General features: G+C 41.3%; 1 protein-coding gene and 1 long non-coding RNA gene across 4 annotated transcripts; one reads left to right on the top strand and one right to left on the bottom strand.

Moving 5' to 3' along the window:
- Positions 1-555: 555 nt before the first annotated feature.
- On the top strand, positions 556-17,537 carry LOC148098882 (uncharacterized). Of its 2 annotated transcripts, XR_015719992.1 has the most exons (8): positions 556-795; positions 1,105-1,166; positions 1,372-1,434; positions 7,916-8,013; positions 8,173-8,264; positions 12,075-12,308; positions 12,384-12,466; positions 12,558-17,537. It is a non-coding gene; the product is annotated as an uncharacterized LOC148098882 (long non-coding RNA). The 2 variants fall into 2 exon arrangements; XR_015719993.1 differs by lacking the exons at positions 556-795; positions 1,105-1,166; positions 1,372-1,434; positions 7,916-8,013; positions 8,173-8,264 and adding an exon at positions 11,227-11,687 and having other exon boundaries at positions 12,558-17,536.
- Positions 12,773-16,564, bottom strand: LOC148098883 (uncharacterized). 2 transcript variants are annotated; one of them, XM_087850996.1, is made up of 3 exons: positions 16,114-16,564; positions 14,816-14,860; positions 12,773-14,723 (listed from the first exon to the last, which is right to left on the bottom strand). In XM_087850996.1, the coding sequence occupies exons 2-3, from the start codon at positions 14,853-14,855 to the stop codon at positions 13,720-13,722; spliced, it is 1,044 nt and encodes a 347-aa protein (XP_087707122.1). In that variant the 5' UTR covers positions 14,856-14,860; positions 16,114-16,564; the 3' UTR covers positions 12,773-13,719. The 2 variants fall into 2 exon arrangements, with proteins under 2 accessions (XP_087707122.1, XP_087707123.1); XM_087850997.1 differs by having other exon boundaries at positions 14,816-16,564.
- Positions 17,538-17,929: the final 392 nt, after the last annotated feature.

The raw sequence follows: 17,929 nt of genomic DNA, 5'->3' as shown, positions 1-17,929 counted from the left end.
ACCGTAGCAGTCGCAGCAGTGTGCATCACGTGATAGAGCGCCGTGTGTATTTGTAGCCTAGCTAGCAAACCAGCATTTCATCTCCGAGGAAGTTTTCCCAGAGAGAAGTAAAGCAAGTGTGTAAGTTCATCTCTGAATGTCTGTAAAGCGTTCCCACGTTAAGCTTAACAACAGATATATGGAGGGACTGCGTCGCTCTCTCTCTCTCTCTCCTGCTGCTACTTCAATCGTGAAACCGCTTAATGATCAGCTGATCGGCTTTTCTGTCGCAAGTCCGTCTCTCTTCTTTGTTTTTGGCTCACTTCTCACCAGAAAGAGGAAACCAGCGGCTGAACAACAGCAGCACGTTTAAGCTTGATAGGCTGTTGTTAGAATTTATTTAATATTACTTTCTACCAGGGGCGATTTTAGCCCATTTTTGGGGTCCTTCAGCATCCCCAAAATGAATCAAAGCACCCCCAAAGATTTCTTACTTTTTTTTGACAATATTTGCTGTTTGTGGGACACACTACTAAAAATATAAAAAGCATACAGTACGTACTTGAGATGGAACATTTTAACAACAAAAGTATAGATAACCCCTCTCCCCTCCCAAAATGGTTTGTTCCAGCTCGCCTCTCCCCTGCTCTGGCGCCCTTTCTGCCAGAGCGACGGCGTCTGAGACACAGCGGAGCGGAGGTGGAAGCGCCTGCCTTAAAACAGGACATATTAGCTGCATTTAACCCTAAGTTACTCTTTATATAGTTGGGTAGGAGTCAGGCCATGTTTCTTTTTAGCTGAAAAACATTACACCAGGTAACCTGCTGTGTTGAAAACGTGTTTTCCGGCGATGTTTCTACCCTACAATCCGTCCTGCTCTGTAGTAAAATCAGCGATATTTGACCGTCTTGTTGCTCCCATTGAAATGTATACAGCCTATTTAAAATCTAAAACTTAACATTATCTGTAGCCTGCTGTTGTTACCACTGTCCTGTTTGAAAAGGAGAGAAGCTGCTTATTTTGTCATATGTGCCGATATTAAACCCAAGGTACTTACTAGCTAACTGACTGGATTCCCATTAACCTTATAACTGCTGTTGTGTGTGTGTGTGTGTGTGTGTGCAGAGAGACAGCCAGGTCCATAATGGATATGAGGAAGTTTTTTCAAAAAAAGGAGCCACATTCAGGTAAACGTGTAAGATCAAATGATCCATCAATAAAGGATAATATTGGATCAGTGTTTCAATATTTATATCCTTTATTAGATGTACATGTGGTTTGGTTATTTGCCTTTTGGTTAAAAGTAAACTGAGAGAGGACTTTTTTATTAGTGATCTTAATAGTATTTTTTTTAATTTAATTGAATACAATCTATTTGTGTATGATTGTCAGTCCAAAGAGGGAGAGAGGAAAGAGGAGAACATGAGGAGAAACTACAAGTTCAGGAAGAACCAGGTAAGAAAACAGACAGGGAACAGTGACAGGCACAACACAAACTGTTAAACTGGCAAAGAAAAAACTTTTTGAAGCTCAAGAGTGAGGCTGGTGCCATCCCAGATATGTTAACATTGTACAATCTTCTGGATAATCAGATCTTCACCACACTGAAAACTGTTATTCAGGTTGCCCTAACAAACCCAGTTAGCAGCTGTAGCTGTGAGAGGTCTTTTAGTGTCTTGAGTCAGCTCCATACCTGGCTGAGAAGGACCATGGGTCAAAGCAGACTCCAGCACCTGGCTGTGCTGCGAGTCTGCGACATAGGATAAAAGAAAAGAAAAACTCTGCAGAGCCATAGTAGTATCTGCACTAAACATTCAATTCAATTTCAATTCAATTTTATTTATATAGGGCCAAATCACAACGAAAGTCGCCTCAAGGCGCTTCATAGATACAGAGAAAAACCCAACAATCATATGACCCCCTATGAGCAAGCACTTTGGCGACAGTGGGAAGGAAAAACTCCCTTTTAACAGGAAGAAACCTCCGGCAGAACCAGGCTCAGGGAGGGGCGGGGCCATCTGCTGCGACCGGTTGGGGTGAGAGAAGGAAGACAGGATAAAAGACATGCTGTGGAAGAGAGACAGAGGTTAATAACAGATATGATTCAACACAGAGAGGTCTGTTAATACATAGAGAGCGAGAAAGGTGACTGGAAAGGAAAAACTCAGTGCATCATGGGAATCCCGAGCAGCCTACATCTATTGCAGCATAACTAAGGGAGGATTCAGGGTCACCTGGTCCAGCCCTAACTATATGCTTTAGCAAAAAGGAAAGTTTTAAGCCTAATCTTAAAAGTAGAGATAGTGTCTGTCTCCCGAATCCAAACTGGAAGCTGGTTCCACAGAAGAGGGGCCTGAAAACTGAAGGCTCTCCCTCCCATTCTACTTTTAAATACTCTAGGAACAACAAGTAGGCCTGCAGAGCGGGAGCGAAGTGCTCTAATAGGGTGATATGGTACTACAAGGTCATTAAGATAAGATGGGGCCTGATTATTTAAGACCTTGTATGTGAGGAGCAGGATTTTGAATTCAATTCTGGATTTAACAGGAAGCCAATGAAGGGAAGCCAAAACAGGAGAAATATGCTCTCTCTTTCTAGTACCTGTCAGTACTCTTGCTGCAGCATTTTGGATTAGCTGAAGGCTTTTCAGTGAGTTTTTTGGACATCCTGATAATAATGAATTGCAGTAGTCCAGCCTGGAAGTAATAAATGCATGAACTAGTTTTTCAGCGTCACTCTGAGACAGGATATTTCTAATTTTAGAGATGTTGCGCAAATGGAAGAACGCAGTCTTACATATTTGTTTAATATGTGCGTTGAAGGACATGTCCTGGTCAAAAATGACTCCAAGGTTCCTCACAGTGTTACTGGAGGCCAAGGTAATGCCATCCAGAGTAAGAATCTGGTTAGATACCATATTTCTAAGCTTTTCAGCGCCGAGTACAATGACCTCAGTTTTATCTGAGTTAAGAAGCAAAAAGTTAGTGGCCATCCAAGACTTTATGTCTTTAAGACATTCCTGCAGTTTAACTAATTGGTGTGTGTTATCTGGCTTCATGGACAGATAGAGCTGGGTGTCATCTGCATAGCAGTGAAAATGTATGCTATGTCTTCTAATGATGCTGCCTAAGGGAAGCATGTATAATGTAAACAGAATTGGTCCTAGCGCTGAACCCTGTGGAACTCCATAATTAACCTCAGTGTGTGAAGAGGACTCTCCATTTACATGCACAAATTGGAGTCTATTAGATAGATATGATACAAACCACTGCAGTGCAATACCTGTAATACCTACAGCATGTTCTAATCGCTCTAATAGGATATTATGGTCAACAGTATCGAATGCTGCACTAAGGTCAAGAAGGACAAGCACAGAGATGAGTCCACTGTCAGAGGCCATAAGAAGATCATTTGTAAGGAAGGTTGGAGATTGGCCTATAATTAGCTAAGACTGCTGGGTCTAGAGATGCTTTTTGAGTAAAGGTTTAACTGCAGCCACCTTGAAGGCCTGTGGTACATAGCCGATTATTAGAGATAGGTTGATCATATATAAGATCGAAGAATTAATCAATGGCAGGACTTCTTTGAGCAGTTTTGTAGGAATGGGGTCTAAAAGACACGTTGATGGTTTGGAGGAAGTAATTATTGAAGATAACTCAGAAAGATCGATTGGAGAAAAAGAGTCTAACTTAACATCAATGGTACTAAGAGTAGCTGTAGATAATATTACATCTGTGGGATGATTATTGGTAATTTTTTCTCTAATGATAAAAATTTTATTTGTGAAGAAGTTCATGAAGTCATCACTAGTTAACGTTAAACGGATGGTTGGCTCAAAAGAGCTCTGACTTTTTGTCAGCCTGGCTACAGAGCTGAAGAGAAACCTGGGGTTGTTCTTATTTTCTTCAATCAGTGATGAGTAGTAAGCTGTTCTGGCTTTGCGGAGGGCTTTCTTATAAAGCAACAAACTATTTCTCCAGGCTAAATGATGATCCTCTAAATTTGTGACACGCCATTTCCTCTCCAGATTACAAGTCATCTGCTTTAGGGTACGTGTTTGAGAATTATACCACGGGGTCAGGTACTTCTGATTAGAGACCTTAGTTTTCACTGGAGCTACAGTATCCAGAGTCGTACGTAGTGAGGAGGTGAAATTATTAACAAGATAATCGACCTCTGTTGGGGTAGCGTTCAGATAGCTGCTCTGCTCTATGTTGGTACAGGGCATTGACGATGATAACAGTGGCTGGATTATATTCTTGAACTTAGTTACAGCGCTTTCAGAAAGACATCTACTTTGATAAAGTCCACTCTCCACTGCTGCATAATCAATTATTGTAAATGTAAATGTTATCAAGAAATGATCAGACAGGAGAGGGTTTTCAGGAAACACTGTTAAATGTTCAGTTTCTATGCCATATGTTAAAACAAGATCTAGAGTGTGATTAAAGTGGTGGGTGGGTTCTTTTACATTTTGAGAGAAACCAATTGAGTCTAACAACAGATTAAATGCCATGTTGAGGCTGTCATTTTTAGCATCAACATGGATGTTAAAATCACCCACAATAATTATTTTATCTGAGCTCAGAACTAAATTAGATATAAAGTCTGAGAAATCAGACAGAAACTCTGTGTAAGGCCCAGGTGGACGATAGATGATAACAAGTAAGACTGGTTTCTGAGTTTCACAGCTGGGGTGGACAATGTTAAGCATCAGGCTTTCAAATGAATTAAAAGTCTGTCTTGGTGTTTCATTAATTAATAGACTGGTGTGAAAAATTGCTGCCACACCGCCCCCTCGACCTGTGCTTCGAGATTTCTGGTAGTTAGAATGACTTGGGGGTGTTGATTCATTTAAACTAACATAATCATCCTGCTGCAACCAGGTTTCTGTAAGGCAGAGTAAATCAATTTGTTGATCAATTATTAAGTCATGTACTAACAGAGACTTGGAGGAGAGAGACCTAATATTTAATAATCCACATTTCACTGTTTTACTCTTTGGTTCAGATGTGGATACTGTATTGTTCTTTCTTTGTAAATGTTTAAGTTGTTTGTTGCTGGTTTTTAGTTTGTTTTTTGTCTTTTTGGAAGCTGACACAGTCTCTATGGAGATGGGTTTTTTTGGGGGGGGGGGGGGGGGGGGGGGGTAGCAGGAGGAGAGAAGCTGCAGAGAGGCGTGTAAGACTGCAACTCTGCTTCCTGGTCCCAACTCTGGATAGTCATATTTTGAGGGGTTTAATAAATTTGTCCATATTTCTAGAAATGAGAGCTGCTCCATCCAAAGTGGGATGGATGCCATCTCTCCTAACAAGACCAGGCTTCCTCCAGAAGGTTTGCCAATTATCTATGAAGCCCACATCGTTTCTGGGACACCACTCAGACAGCCAGCAATTTAAGGAGAACATGCGGCTAAACATGTCACTCCTGGTCTGATTGGGGAGGGGACCAGAGAAAACTACAGAGTCCGACATTGTTTTGGCAAAGTTGCACAAAGTCTCACATGTCTGAGAACAGAATCACCAATTACCAGAGTTTGACCCCCAGCGGGTGTGTCACCGAGTGGGGAAAAACGGTTAGACAAATGAACGGGTTGGTGGTGTACCTGGGGCTTCTGTTTAGGACTATGCTTCCTCCTCACCGTTACCCAGCCGCCCTCTTTCCGCAGCTGCTTGGGATCTGCCGGGGAACAGCTAGCGGGGCCTACGCTATCTTCGGCTGCACCAGCTACAGGGGCCTGGCTAGCTAAGGGTGAGTGAAGGGTGTGAAGCCGAGTCTCCAGTTCAGTAATCCTGGCCTCCAGAGCTGCAAATATGCTACATTTGTTACAGATATCATTACTGCTAAAGGAGGCCGAGGAGTAACTAAACATCTGACACAATGAGCAAGAAAGTGCAGAAGGGACAGGTGAAGTAGCCATGGTGCTAACGAGTCGGCTACGAGCTAAGCTAGCGAAACAGTACAGAGACAGTGAGTGAATACTTTGGCTATAAATTAGGTAGTGAGTACACAGAAAGTGTACTTCGGAAGAAGCACGTGAAGATTATACTATGAAAAAAGAATGTATTTAAAAGTTGTTAATTAAACTGCTAAGCAAATAAGCTACTCAGAAACACCACTGTGTTTGAGCAGGAACAGGAAGTGATACTATACCACAGAGCGAGCGAACACCAAGTGACCATCTTTTCATACATTGTACCAGAGGCCAAGGTGTCTCCATTTTTCTAATTTTGTAATAATATTTTGTACATTTCAAGGACTCTTCTATTTTTGGAGTGTATTTTTATGTATCTGTATTGTATTATACAAACACTTTAAAAGTGAATCTCTGTCCAAAAAATGCACTCAGTTTACTTTTTACTCACTGTGAGCATCATTCATTATTCTCCTCAGTAATTAATTAATATATGTTTTTTATTCCAATCCATTCTTCAGCATTTAAATAACCTTGATCAGATTTGATGGTTTTGTTACAGACTTTTCAAAAAAGTGTTTTGCTTTTCTTTCACAAATGTGGGATTAAATTGTGTTAAAATGCACAAAACAGTGATGTCATGTTTTGTGACGAGGACCCAGGCACAGAGAGACTTGATGAATTTAAGAATCTCATGATTTAATAAAGAAATTTGCAGACTTACACAGAGATGGTAAAATTATAATGACTGATAATGGAGACGAATACAACAGACGATGAGGACAAGGAGGAACAGAGGGAACTCGGGACAACTGGAGACATTTAAGGATGCAGGGACTGACAGAGACAGGGAAGATGTCTCATCGTGACGAGTACAGTTTACCTTGCCTGGATGGGCAGCTCTCTGGGTGCGCAGCACCCCCAAAGCTCTGATCCTAGAATCGCCCCTGCTACCATGCAACCCAACATAATACACAAATTCACGGCAACGCCTTGAAGTCATTCTGTTGTTTCCAAAGAACTGATGAGAAAGATGTTTGACGAGCTTAATGTGTTAGGCAGTAGTTTGTGTAGGAGTCATATGAGTTGTTCCTTTTTTGATTAAGTGGGTTGGTTTAAATGCACTCACTGTATTGGTGCACGGGTGTGGGGCGTGACTCATGGGTGTGTTAGGTGATAAATGTGGTTGCACTCACCTGATGTTGATGAGCAGAAAGGTAGGGTGAGCATGAGGCGAAACCTTCTGTTGAGCGCAGCTTGAATCATTTTGATGCATTTTTGACTGTAACTTGATGGTTTATGTAAACTTATGCACTAAGTTATGCAATAGGCCAATGTTGTAATTTGGCATAGTAAATGGTGCAGTTATTTGTGCAGTCTGTGCATTTGTTTAATGGTTTGAGCCCGTGTGCCGATTTGTATAGTGGACAGTTGTATGTGGAATAAAAGTAGCACATAGTACAGCGGTGTATCTCATGTGTTTACTGTTGCGTGTCATCTGTGTCCTCGTGTTTAGCCTGCCGCGGCCGCTGGCTGGAGGAGCCGCAATAGTTTGGATATAGAGAATGCTGGTGGCATGAATGAAAATCTTTGAAGCTTCGTCCAGCGATGAAACTGAAATCATAATAGGGAGGGATTCTTCTATCAGATGCAAAGATGAATTTAGAGCAAAATTACAATATGTAATATGTATTTGTAAAGAAACATTATAGACAGTTTTGAAAGACATAGATAGATCTGTAAAGATGTCAAGCAGCTTCTAGATGCTTAAAGGAAGCAGTAAGGTCAGTTTCCATTCTGGGTTTTCAGCATTAATAAAGAAACTGCAACAAGGTGAGTGATGTTTGAGGTCTAAAAGAAATCAACACAGAGAAATGTTTACAGTGCTTTTCTACCTGAACATTCAAAGCGCTCTATACAGGTCGCCTCATTCACACCTGTTCATAGAAGCCCTTTTTCTGTGCTTTCTATCTAACATTCACACACATTCATCAGAGTGACTTGGGGTTAATGTCTTGCCAGTTAGCATGCAGTCTGAAGCAGCCAGGGATTGACCCAAAAACCATCTGATTAGTAGATGAGCTGCTCCACCTCCTGAGCCACAGCCGCCCCTTTTAGAGGTAAAGAATCAATTAGAAAGTAAGGACAGTAATTTTTTGAGGTGATTTGATTAAAAAAAATCATTTTTGCTTCTAATTACATAATTAAGGTGTAATTACATCGTCCAACAAATTGATACATTGTCATAAACGCATCATTTATCTACTAAAAATACACAGGAGCTGGCGTCATGTTGTGGAAGCTGCCATCTTGCCCTACCATCATCCACTGGCTGAGATGGGCATCGCTGCTCCGCCTTTTCATGTTTTATGTAAGTGGATTTATACATTACTTTGAATTTAACCTCCTAAGACCCAAACTCTTCCACAGCATGCATTTTTAATTTGTCTTTGATATTTGGGCTGATTGGGTCCAATGAATGTAAAAACAAAGAATTACCAGATTTATTTTTTTTTACCTTATTTTTGTTTTTATGAAAAATCGAAGCCACATGTGAGGATATTCATTTAAAATTTTGATAGAACTGTAGCAGTATAATGTCCCCGTAAGTGGATATCAGGCCCTTGTAGAGCAAAATTGAGTATTTTGGTCTAAATAACCCAAAATGCGATGTCCACATATGTGGATGGCAGGTCCTAGGAGGTTAAAGATGTCAAATAGCTCTTTCACACTACATATGACCGTTTCACATTTGTACATGTATATTTTGGTGATCTCTTTCTCAGTATGTTTTTCTTCTTATGGAAATAAGCTAAGATTAAACCGGTTAATGTTAGGCTCCTGTGTCCTAAAAAAATCACACCTTTCCCCTGATAAACAAATTGATTGGATTCTCACATTGTGTAGGAATTGATTATCAATTACAACTTTGAGCCACTTCAAAGAAAGTTTCACAGCAGCAACAGAAAGTCCAGATGTGGAAACAGAAGGTTTCCACATTAAAATATCGATATTTTAATCATTTTGGGTAAAATTGTAGTTTTTCATAAACAGGAACACAGTGGAAAGAAACGATCATTCGGATTGTCTACATTGGAAAGAACTACTCCCTCTCCCGCCTTTTATAGTCATGTGTGAAATACGGCTGTATAAATGTGTGGCAGCCTCTGGCGTGCGCACTCACAACAATGGCTGAGCGTAACTGGAGTCATGTGTGCACGTGTTTTACATCCACAAACAGCCGAGACGTGGTTTGCGATACATGTGGCAAGAAAGTGAGGTGTTGTGGCAACACCGCTAACCTCGTCAAACACCTCAGAGTAAATCATATCTCAGAATATGACAAGCTTATGTTGAGGCGAACTGAAGAGGAGGAGAAGGACAGGTGCTGCTAGGGCGAGACATGTAAATGACCTTTAAATTTGGTAAATATTTTGTTACAGGCTTGGCCCTTTAAGGGTGAAGCCTGATGGGAAATGTATTTTGGAATGTGTGTAGCGGGACTGCCGTGTGTGGGTGTGGAGAGAGAGAGCGGAGAAGAAGAAAAAGTAACGGTTAGCTACAGAAGAGACGGAAAGGAAATAAATTAAAGGAATATAATAACTCCCTCGACAGCCAGAGTTGTGTCGGCGATGCTCGCTGTGAGTAGACTGTTTCAGCCCACTGTACGCGGTGTTCGTGCCTTGGAGAAGAAATAAAGTTCAGTGAAGCAGTTTCCTACGCCTCCTTCAATCTTTTTGCTAGCGGAGTTGACCTGTATAGTAAGCTGTTGCCGGCTACGAGCCAGTTACGGAACTTTCAAGTAACTGCCAGACAGTAGCGGTTTTAGATACGGGCGACACGGGCGGTTGCCCGGGGCGGCATCGTGGTGGGGGCGGCATCACCGGCATCGGCAAAAAAAAAAAAAAATGCTCGTACTCATGCTGCCCCGACGTCAACCAGCGCATATTGGGAATGGCATAAGCACCGATCGGTTTTCTATCGCCCATTTGCTGGGAGTAAGGGCGCCCTGCTGCTTGCGGCACAGGGAGGAGAGGGCGGGGCGGCGGGGGATTTTCTGATCGGCTGGAGCATCTAATAACCAGCTCGCAAAATAAAACAAAATAAAAACAAACCAACAAACACGAAAACACCAGACATCATGATACAGATTTATAATTTGCACCGATGTTTTTTCGAAATTCTATACACGAAAACTGAGCGCGAGAGCCCTCGGTGCGCCTGCTCGCTGCTGAAGTCAAAGTAAACTTTATTGTCATCTCCGCTACATACAGTCCAGTATATATAGAGACGAGACGACGAGGCTCCAGTTACAGCAGTGCAAGTAAACAAACAATAAATATAAGAAGAGTAAGAAAATAAATATACACTTTAGGACCAGGGGCAAAGGGATCAATAACAATTTAAAATTTACAGTTTGATGATTTAAAGTCTCACACACAAGCCGTCGAAAGGGGAGTGGCCGGCTGCTTCCAAATAGAGCACATTTCATTTATAATGTTGTAAATCCAAGCTCATTATGGATTCATGATCTGAATCCTGGGTTGTGTGAAATCTCAGAAATGCACCCTAGACAAAGTGAATCTGTGAACTAAGGTGTAGGTGTGTTAGGTTATGTTGTGGTGATCCTCGGGTTGAGGGATGGGTGTTCATATTGGAGTGCAAAATTAAAACCAATGGAAGATGGACAAGAAAAGTTCAAAGCCATCAGGTCCTCAGTTTAGAAAAAAGAGAAAAGAAGAGGAGGAGAAACAAAAGATACAGATAAGCAGACGTGTGATTGGATAATGGCAGGTCATCCTGAAACAATCAGAATACTTTATTAATCTCTAAGGAAATTATGTGGGTTACAGTTGCTCCAAGAAGAAATGGTAAAAAATAGCAACAGTAACAGACTAAACTCCAAACAATACATTATGTTACAGATTTTAATATTAATTAGTCATTGTCAGTTGTTGATTTGTCCTGTTCTCATTGTATGACGAATTATGATGGCTGTTTAGCCGTTTGCATACTATGCATACTCTGTCTCTCTTCATATGTGTGTGTACAACAATTTTATGTTAATGTACAATCCTTAATATGTTTTGTCTGTGTGTGTGTGTGTGTGTGTGTGGGGGGGGGGCGCCAGAGGGAGTGTTCGCCCAGGGCGCCAAACAGGCTAGGACCGCCACTGCTGCCAGAGGTTTCCTTACTACGGTTCGGGACCGCGGATCTGGCGCGGTAACAATTTTTACGTTTGTTTGAAAGGCACTTCGGTTTTATTTTGAAATCCATGCTTTTATTTTGAAACAGGAAACTGGCGCAAAACAGTTAAAGGGCTGTTAGTAATGTTTCTTTTAGGATATGGTAAATAGTGTGCCTTAAAGTGAAAAATATGTACGTTTCCTTTGCCAATTAGTACCTGGCTGACAGTGGCACAAGGTTTGTTAATGTTTCCTTTAACGGAATAAGTTACATGCAATCAAAATGTCGTTTAATAAAGTTTATGTTGTTAATCTTGACCTTTATGTGTAGTTGTAAGTTAGTGAGGTGATATAATGAATTGAGTGATGTAAATTTGATGTATATGCTATATGTGAGCAGGAGAAATTTGTTTCCTTTGATGTTATGGTATTAATATTGCTGGTTTTGTTTTGCTCCTAGCTCTTACGGTGTCTTCACTGAATGTTTCAATAAAAACCTTTCCAATAAAACCTCTGTGAAGCATCAGTATAAGAGACCATCATTCAGCCAGGTGATGCTACAAGACAGATGTCTCTCACGGAGTCCTTTAGTGCTGCAGGCAGGCAAGGTGTTCAAATAGCACAGCTTCAGTTGTTTTATTTCTACATGATGAACTCTGCATTATTAAGTGATAAGAACAAGTAATCTGATGTCCTGTAATGATTATGATGCTATAATTTGAGATACAATAAATAAATTAAGTTTTTGTACAAAGTACCGGATCAGTATCGTCAATACCACCCTGAATTTTACTTGGTATCGGATCGGAAAGGAAATCAGTGGTATCGCACATCACTAGTGATCAAACGTCAGGCCAAGCTGGAACTGCTTCCTGTCTTCTGTAACTTCTACAACACTGTCCAATAGAGACACATGAATGAAATGCAGTGTCATTAAAAACACTGATGATCTTTATTTAAAAATGTAATATATTTACATCTGAATAAACTTTTAGGCATTACGCTGACGGACGGATGGATGGACAATGAATGCTTTCTCATCCTTCTTGTCATGCACCATGGAAGTGTCTGAGGGGCTTTTCCACTTGGAATCGGGATACTGTGTCCACACTTCAGAGGTGGAGTTTCCAGCATCTCACCTGGGCCTCATCTGAAAACAATCAGCAGGAGGGCTTCTTAAACCAGCGCTGCCTGCTACTCCTCGCCAGTTTGTTCTGCCATCTCCAGTGGTAACTAGGCTTCACCTCTGCTCCAGTTCTGGCTTGCTGCTTCCCTGTGTTTAACCTTGTTTTCCCTGTGTTTAGATCTCCTCTGCCAACATACTCATCCAACCCTCAAACTCCCTTACCCGTCCAGCACTATTCATTTAAGATGTGATGGAATCAAAGTAATTATTTTCAATCAAATGCTGCAAAGGAATATTTTCATGTGACACAGCGTAAATCTTTCAACTTCAACTTCTTCTCCCTCTGTTGCAGAATTCCCGTTGGATTGTTCCCATCAGGAGCCAGGTGTTCAGTCTCTCGATAGCTTTTCCTCTGGTTCCTGCTCTCTGCTGACACTCCTAGCTCGAGCCACGTTCTCCATTCGCTCTCTTTAAACAAAGTCTCATAAATAGTTTAACCATGTGCATTGAATCTGCATTTGGGTCTAAGCTTTCTATGGAGGGAAGAAATCATCACAGTGACATCTATTCAATTTTTAATTCAATTTTAATAATAATAATAATAATGATGGATTGCATTTATATAGCGCTTTTCGGGACCCCTCAAAGCGCTTTAAAATTTTATTTATAGAGCGCCAAATGACAGCAACAGTCACCTCAAGGCGCTTTATATTGTAAGGTATACTTACAAAGAAAACCCAACAATCATATGACCCCCTATGAGCAAGCACTTTGGCGACAGTGGGAAGGAAAAACTCCCTTTTAACAGGAAGAAACCTCCGGCAGAACCAGGCTCAGGGAGGGGCGGCCATCTGCTGCGACCGGTTGGGGAGGGGCAAGGAAAACAGGATAAAGACATGCTGTGGAAGAGAGACAGAGGTTAATAACAAGTACCATTCAGTGCAGAGAGGTCTATTCAACATAGTGGGTGAAGAAGAAGCACCCAGTGCATCATGGGAATCCCCCGGCAGCCTAATGCTGGGCATACACTGTGCGATTTTTGGCCCATTTTGAGCCGATTTTTTTCAGTCGTGCGACCGTTTTGGGCATCGTCCCGAGTTTGGCCTTGATCGTGTGTCGTGCATCGTCTACATGGGGTAACGAGAAGCGATTAACGCCTCACGACCAGCTCCCGATCATCAATCGTTTGCTCGTAAGAAAATCAAACCTGTTTGAAATCCTGTCGGTCGTCCTGAGGGTGTCACCGCAGCGTCTCACACTGCCCACGCGCAAACGCAGAAATGAGAGTGAAAAGACGGAGTAGAACGGTGGTGCGGCGTGTGATCTGGACACAAGCCACGGCACAAACTTCTCACCCCTGCGAGTCAATCAGTTTGAGCAGGAGCTGAATAACGCGACTGAAAAAAATCGCAGCACAGTGTATGCCCAGCTTATTGCAGCATGGAGGATTCAGGGTCACCTGAGTAGGCCATCAGCCTACTAAAAGGATACTGAAGAAACCCGTCGAAATAGTCTTAGTCTTCATCACTGCTGCTGGTGGACTCATTTGAACACCTCCGAAATTTGCACACAGGCAAGTATTCCTCTTCTTCCTCAAAATCCTCTCGGGAACGCTTCCTCGAGCCTCCAGCTTCATGGTTGTCAAGCTCTTCGTGTGCATCTTCAAAAAGTTCATCACTGCTGCTCTCAGAGTGGTCGTACACAGCTGAGCTGGTCCCCGAATCAGAGTGTGCAAGCCTGGATATTTTGCTATTACGACCTTCTTCGTCAACATCTTCCTCTCTGGACCTTTTCGTGGATCCACCAGGCTGTGGTTCTTCTTCTGTTACCTGCTGATTGATGTCCTCATCGGCAATATTACCAGCATGAGGACAGCCCACGCTATCAGTGTCAGAAGCAGAGAAGAATTCAGAGTCATCATCAGAAAACTCTTCGCTCCATCTGATTCTTTTGTTTGGTTCCACGTCTTCTTCATCCATCTCTCTAGACCTCCTCCTGGAAACACCTGGCTGAGGGTCCTCTTCTGGGATGTACTGGTGAACATCCTCACAGTCTTCAAATGCCTCATCAGAATCCTCATTTTCAATGCCACCAAAAACAACAGCATTATGATCCTCATGCTGTTCATTGTTGTCAACATTGGCATTATTGTCCCTCACATTAATATTTCGAATGTTGACATTGTTGTCAACATTGGCATTATTGTCCCTCACATTAATATTTCGATTGTTGACATTGTAATTGTCATCGTAAAGGTAATCGTCATATTGATTCAATACTGAAGCTATTAGCGCATCCAGCCTCCGACAAATATCACGGAGAGCAAGATAAAGATCGACCACGTAGCCCCGGAGTCCACCAATATCTTCGTTAGCTGGTTGGTTAGCCGGTTGGTTAGCTGGTTGGTTAGCTGGTCCATCAACTGGTTCATTAGCTGGATCATTAGCTGGTTGGTTAACTGGTTCATTAGCATGTTCCTGATCTCCACTTGAAAACCTTTGGGGGGTAACCTGCCGGTCTGCAAGATCATTTAATCTTTTAATTAGCATTCATAACTATCTGCTGAAAATCTGTTTTTCATCAATTTCAAGACTGAGCACATGTGCTTACCATTACGGTAATTTTGGAATCCATCTCCTATTCCACTCATTTTGACTACAAGGAACACAAAACAACAATGATCAGTAAACCTCAACTCAGAATGTTCAGAGAATTTGCTTTTTTTGTGATGACTTCAGGCTGCGTCCGAACGTACACGGCTATGTTTGAAAACGCACGTTTTCCTTTTTCGTTTAAAAAAAAAAAATGCAGTCCACATGTGCAGTTTTGAGAAAATATCTTCTTCCACATGTAAACGCTAAAAACAAAGTGAAACGCTGTCAAGAACACGCCAAATCTTAACCGTGTAGAAATGTTGGCCAATCAGAAGTCTAGAAGCCTGGGTGGGAAAACCTCACAAAACCTTACGTACTTCTGAAAAGTTTTTGTCTTTTTCTGGAAAAGCAGCTAATTTTGTGTTACTTTCACGTGCCTTCATCGTTTCAAATGTTAATAACTAAAGACAGCTTTTTGGCTGGAACAGACTCACAACTTTGAAATGGACAAAATGCATACAGCATACATAAATGTAATTTTTTAAATTACATTTATTCCAAACCGACTGTTTTGAATGTAGAAGCCACGTCTGATGCCTCTGTGTTTCTAAATGGAGGCGCAGTAACTGTGTGTGTATATGTAAGCGTGTAAAACCTGCAGATACTAAGATTAACAGACACAGTATGTTGTCTACATCCGCCATTGTAGAAATTGATCTCATGTAAACACTAACGTGGCCACAGCGTGGCGTCAACAGCGGCGCACACTTTTGACATTGCCTGAGTAAATGTCCGTTTTCCTCGTCCGCACCTAAACACAAAAACGTCGTTTTCAAAAATCTCCACCCTGGCAGGAGTTTTTAAAAATCTCTTCAGTGACTCAATCTGCTGTTTAGGTGTGGACGAAAGGCCCAAATGCAGAGACAAAGCTGCGCTTTCAAAAACAGCCGTGTACATGTGGACGCAGCCTCAGTTTCTCAGAAATTCGAATAGTTTGTTTGAGAACAAAAGTCTTCTCTATTTTCCTAAATGAACAAAACAATCTCAGAAATAATCGTGTTAAAAAGAGCTTCTGTCACTCAGATATGATTAAAAACATTTTCTCATTTATGTATAATTTGTCAAATATTACATCAGTTAAGTCTTCATTTGTTTTCCTGAATAATAGATCCACATCATCCTCTCTATGATGGAAAATATAGTCTAGTCTTGCACAATGTAAAGTACATAAATACTGTCCTGGCAGGCAGGAAAATCAGGCTTTATATATTTAAGTAAATGATCTTAAGTTTAGAAACTGAAATTTGAGCTTACTTTAGTTCTTGGTAAATTACAGAGCAGTTAATCCTCAGGGAAACGTCGAAATGTCACTAAATAGTGGTCTGCTTTCATACGGCTGCAGTGTCTCTTCAGTTTTGTGTTCATATGCTGATGTTTTCATTCAAAACATGCTTAAATGCTGTGATGTCACTTTAGCAGCAAAGACTGTGGAATGTGCAGAGATTCTTTTTACATCAAGTTCTTTGCTCAGAGTTTGATATCTTTTAAATGGAGACAAAAAAACAGACAGAAGTGAATCTAAAAGACTAAAGCAGTCAATGTGTTATTATTTTTATTTATTCTAATAGTTCCTGTAAAGTTCTACTCTAAGAGATTCATCTTGGCCTTCATGCAGGATTAAAGCTCAATAACACACAAAATATAAAACATTTCTTTATGGTTGTTAGGCAAAGTTATCAAACATATATCCACTAATATGGTCTCATTCTTGCTCTGCTGCCTAATTTTTCCCTGGAGGCATCGCTATGGCAACTTAATATTTAACATGTCTTTGTTATAAACTTTATTTGTACAAATCTGTGATGTTGATGTGCACAACGTGGGCTTTAGACCTCGGAGGGTTAATCAACAAATAAATTTCTGTTCATGATGGTGCAGATTTCTGACAGTTTGTGTACTTTAAGCATTTAACAATTTGATTGTTTTCTAATACAAACTGTGTGAAACTCAAGTTAGACCTGTGTTTGTAAATGAACCGCCCCATGTTGTGTAGCTTTCTGGATTTTATACTTATTGGGCTACATATTAATTTACTATACAGGCTATACAGCAGATAAAATCTAAACTCACATGTTTTATGTAACTAAAGTGTTTAATCATGTGGGCTACAGACAATAATCAAGTTATGGACTATATTGATATGTGAAACGTGCATACTTACTGCATTTGAATCATTTTAACCATATGTGACCACCTGCATGTCACGGTCCCGGGACTTCTACCTGGTTTTTGTGTCTTGTATTGTTGTTGTTTGATGGCAGTTTTAGGGTCCCGAGGTTGTTCTGTTAATGTTGCTTATTTGATTTCCCCTCGTGACTTTACCCCCTGTGTGCCCCCTCTGTGTATCTGCCAGTCCCCGTGCCTCGTTTCTCCTCCTTGTGTTTTATTCCATGTTTTCCCAGCCCGCTATGTCTGTGACCTCCATATTACTTTGTGCCTGTTATCCGGCTGCAACGTGTCTGTGGACTTGCTTTCCACGGATTTTTCCTCTCTTGATTTGGCCTCACCTGCGGTTCTCAGCATCCTTTCATAGCAGGTGTCCTGCCCTTGGTCCAAGGTGCGCCCCTGCAGTGTTGAAACTGTGTTTTCCCACGATGTTTGCTACCCTACAACCCGTCCTACTCTGTAGTAGAATCAGCGACATTTGATCGTCCTGTTGCTCCCGTTGAATTTTATATAGCATATTTAAATGCACCGAGGAGACAGACAGAGGACAACTGGAGACATGTAGGGATGCAGGAACTGCAGAGACAGGGAAGACGTCTCATCGTGATGAGTAAAGTTGATCTTGCCTGGTTGAGCAGCTCTCTGGGTGCTCAGCACCCCCAAAGCTCTGATCCTAGAATCGCCCCTGCTTTCTACACCAGGATCTTTTTCTATGTAGCTGATGGCTGGTGCAGGGGCGGATCTAGCAAAGTTTAGCCAGGGGGGCCGATAGGGCATGAACAGGGAAAAGGGGGCACAAAGACATACTTTTCTTTCTTATTCTCATTTAAAATGTCTAGCTTTTAATAAATAAAGCTAGACATTATTTAGCTTTATTTATATGAATCTATATATTTTATATGAT

The sequence above is a fragment of the Neolamprologus brichardi genome, chromosome 14 (assembly GCF_056152115.1).
Source record: "Neolamprologus brichardi isolate AB-2024 chromosome 14, ASM5615211v1, whole genome shotgun sequence".
Lineage (NCBI taxonomy): Eukaryota > Metazoa > Chordata > Actinopteri > Cichliformes > Cichlidae > Neolamprologus > Neolamprologus brichardi.
The sequence above is the reverse complement of the archived record's forward strand: the minus strand, read 5'-3'. Positions and strand labels throughout refer to the sequence as shown.

What these genes read in the sequence shown, in the direction of transcription:
- LOC148098883 (XM_087850997.1), bottom strand. Translation starts at nt 14,855, where the DNA reads ATGAGTGGAATAGGAGATGGATTCCAAAATTACCGTAATG. An exon ending in ATTCCAAAATTACCGTAATG is followed by an intron (nt 14,724 to 14,815) that starts GTAAGCACATGT and finishes ATGATCTTGCAG; the next exon opens with ACCGGCAGGTTACCCCCCAA.